Source organism: Ictalurus furcatus, chromosome 15 (assembly GCF_023375685.1).
Source record: "Ictalurus furcatus strain D&B chromosome 15, Billie_1.0, whole genome shotgun sequence".
In the NCBI taxonomy this organism is placed as follows: domain Eukaryota; kingdom Metazoa; phylum Chordata; class Actinopteri; order Siluriformes; family Ictaluridae; genus Ictalurus; species Ictalurus furcatus.
In genome coordinates this window covers 278,700-282,500 of record NC_071269.1, presented here as the reverse complement: position 1 = coordinate 282,500, position 3,801 = coordinate 278,700, and the positions used below count along the sequence as shown (strand labels likewise).

At 38.3% G+C, this 3,801-nt stretch overlaps 1 protein-coding gene across 1 annotated transcript in view; it reads left to right on the top strand.

The window, feature by feature from the left end:
* The window catches only part of dazap2 (DAZ associated protein 2), a 17,835-nt gene extending 14,544 nt beyond the window's left edge, over positions 1-3,291 (top strand). Inside the window, exons 2-4 of the mRNA XM_053643604.1 lie at positions 558-679; positions 1,393-1,638; positions 1,947-3,291. Of these exons, the coding sequence (XP_053499579.1) occupies positions 558-679; positions 1,393-1,638; positions 1,947-2,075 (497 nt within the window). The 3' untranslated portion in view covers positions 2,076-3,291. The remainder of the gene's footprint in view (positions 1-557; positions 680-1,392; positions 1,639-1,946) is intronic.
* Positions 3,292-3,801: the final 510 nt, after the last annotated feature.

Genomic DNA, 3,801 nt, shown 5'->3' with positions numbered 1-3,801 from the left:
GTGTGGGGGGGTGTATGTGTGTGGGGGGGGGTGGGTGTGTATGTATATGTGGGTGGGTGTGTGTATGTATGTGTGTGTGTGTGTGTGTGGGGGGGGGGGGGTGTGTGTGGGGGGGTGTGTGTGGGGGTATGTGGGTATGTCTGTGGGTGTGTATGTATGTGTGTGTGTGGGGGTGGTGTGTGTGGGTGTGTATGTGTGTGTGGGTGTGTATGTGTGTGTGGGTGTGTATGTGTGTGTGGGTGTATGTGTGTGGGGGGCATGTATATGTGTGTGTATGTGTGTGGGGGAGTATGTATATGTGTGTGGGTGTGTGTGTGTGGGGGTATATATATGTATATGTGTGTGGGGGTATATATATGTATATGTGTGTGGGGGTATATATATATGTATATGTGTGTGGGGGTATGTGTGTGTGTATGTGTGTGTGTGGGGGTATGTCTATGTGGGTGTGTGTGTATGGGGGGTATGTATATGTGTGTGGGTGTGTATGTGTGTATACAGCACAGAATTGTGGTGTCTGCTGTTACTAAAATCCATGCCTGACTGTATCCATGCAGGGTCCTATCCACAACAGACTGTGTATCCTCAGCAGAGCACAGCACCCATATACCCTCCTGCTATGCAAGTGCCACCACCCCAGGTACCCCCATACACAGATGCCCCTCCTGCCTATTCTGAGGTAAGAAACAATCAGAATTTGACACCAGCAGTGTGGATGGGGATTTCTCTACCACCACCAAGTCTAGTCCTTCTTGTTACAAATATGTATGCCTGAAATACCCTTAAACTAAACAGGGAGGAAGGGAAAACTATTTCAGACATTTGACCTTGCTCTGACCTTGACCCTGTTTGGCTCAATTATAAAAAAAATCTAATCAGTTGATCTGTTGGTTACAGTGATCATTCCATATAAACATTCACTAAATCGTTCTTGAGATATCGCTCTAACGAGAATTTTGGACACAAAGACTGATGGACAACCCAGAAACATAAAAATACAATCATGGCCAAATTAGATAACATATGCAGGTGATTGTTGGCTAAAAGATATTCTATACTGAGCTTATATTGCCATGGGTGCCAAAATCTAGTAAGACTAGGCCTATTTATTAAATAAGAATGTGTTAAAATTAAGCATGATAAAAAACAGCATTGGCACATGGTTTTGATAAAATATTGACAGGAAGGAGTAATTGTTCTTAAAATATTCTTGGGTTTTCCATAACTGATTAATACTTGTGCACTCATGTCATTTATTGTCATATTGAAGAAGAAACATTGCATTGTGTAATTATGAAGCAGTGCAATGTTGTTATTTATCTCTTAGGGTGTGTGAGTCATATGAATAAATAGCTTAATTGTGAAATCGGCAGCTTTCTTTTTCCTCTACAGATCTATCAGCCAAGGTATATGCACCCACCCCAGGTTACTGGGCAGCTACCTCCAATAACCACTGCATACCCTGCATCTCAGATGTTTGTGCCCATGCCCCAGACTGTGCCTGTTGGCGCAATGACCCCTAATGTTCCCATGGGTTATTACCCCATGGGACCTGTGTATCCTCCAGGCTCCACAGTCCTAGTGGAAGGGGGATTTGATGCTGGAGCTCGATTTGGCCCTGGTACTGCTTCCATACCTGTGAGTATGCCCACTAAATAAATTCCTCATAAGAAAATGAAAACCAAAATGAAATGAATGACGTTGTAAAACCACACTGTATCATGTTTGCAGTTATGAATAAATGATGGTTATGTAAATTTCTCACATAGTACTTTAATTCTGTAATGTAGGCCACCACACAATGTTCTAGTAATGTTTACTGTAATACTTTGGTTCTTTCACATATGACTTCTGTGTCTTCGTTCATAATTATCCTTAACTTTTATAAATGCTGTTTTAAAAGGCTATAATGGTACCTCATTTGCTTGTTCCGTTCAAAATACCAGCCTCCTCCTCCTGGACATGCTCCAAATGCAGCACAGCTGGCAGCAATGCAGGGTGCAAATGTGGTGATGACACAACGCAAGAGCAACTTCTTCATGGGTGGTTCAGGAGGGGGTTACACTATTTGGTAACAGTGAGAAGGACCTGATTGGACCTTGACCTTTCCCCTTGTATGGTGTTCTCTTTCTTACCCTCTCTCCTGCCTCACCAGGGTCAGCTTGGCTATGCCATGATAGTGATAAAACAGAATGTAATATTTTATAGTCCCGACTCACAGTACAGTACTTTGTTGATGTCTTTCAGTTTAAAGTACATGATAAAATATTGCAAACTCCTACTTTTTAGACCATGGTTGGGAAACAGAAGGACATTTATTTTTAGCTTATTTCTATCTGTGTGGCAGATAAATGATGAAATGTTCCTTGGTTTTCCTTGATGTTTAACAACCTACCACACCCTTAGTACTACTGAATTTAAGTTAGCTCTGCCCTACTATCATTTATTTACACACACTACCCATTAAATGGCTTCTAATAATATTTTTATTAAATAACCTACAATAACAGCAGTTATATAGTAGAATATTTTACACATTCTAATTACAACAGAGTACTGTACTGTACTTTAGGGAAACAGTAGATACATATAATTGGTTGTTGATATTGAGCACCGCAACTTTAACATTTACAGATTAAAATGCGGTAAATAAGCCCTTGTATTTGATTCAGAACGTTGGTTGGCTTTTTAATTATTTCCATATTGTGTCGGATACCCAGAACTGTATATAATGCTGTGTTTAGTTTAGTGAAGCAACAGTTTACTTTTCACAAAGGGTTTGTGTCAAAATAATTTCTTCAGCATTATTCTCAAAGTTTAATCAATTTGAAGTTTAGCGTTTGGAGTTAATCAAGCCTTTTTTTCTTTCTTTCTTTTTTTTTCTTGTTTAAACCCAGGAATGTACTTAAACCCATCAAGCAGTCTTTTTTTTCTAGTAAACATTTTAAATGTATAACCAAGCAGCCGGTTGTACCAAAGATCCAGATTAGTATGCACTAAATGCTTTTAATGTGACTTGAAAATCTTCTCTGAATAATTCTGCACATATGATAAATTAATAAATGATATGTAGAAACATATCGATAACTGCTTCATGATGGTTCTGCATGCTTTTTGCACTTTTATTCAAATCTATTTTGTTTTAATAAAGATTTATCAGTGGTAATTTTTAGAAATACTACACACATTAATTTATGTGCACTGTCAACCAACTCTGAGATGTTAGACTTTTTGGAAGTTTTTTTTTTGTACTCATGCTTTATACATGCAAATACAGTGTCAATCATTAAATTTGTTGTGTGGATGCTTTTTCAAATTTATTATACATGCCTTGCATGAAAAGACTTAGAAATCTTAGATGGTATTCTGATCGGTTTTTGTCTCTTGGGTTGACATCATTGATTCTAACTGAAATTGAAAAGCAGCACTCCTAATGTTAAAAAGTCCCTTTCTTGAGTTTATCTTTTGTTCTATAATGGCATAATTTTATTTCAACTGAATCAACCCCACCCAGAACATTGAACTAATTCGCATTTATAGCAGGAAACCAGTTTTATGTAAAAATTGCAAATTTTCACTAGCTGTTGAACTGCGTGTGCTGTGAAAGTCTGTATTGAACTTTAACTTGTGTTCATTTAGCTTATTATACAGACCCCCTCATGTTTGATGTTATGCATTTCAGTTTTGTCCCCGAAACTTGTATTTAACAGCAGCACCACTGGGTATCCGACAGTAGCTTCAGAACATGCTGACAAATATTTTACTCTCAAATATAGCCATCATTTTAATGAGGTACAAGCT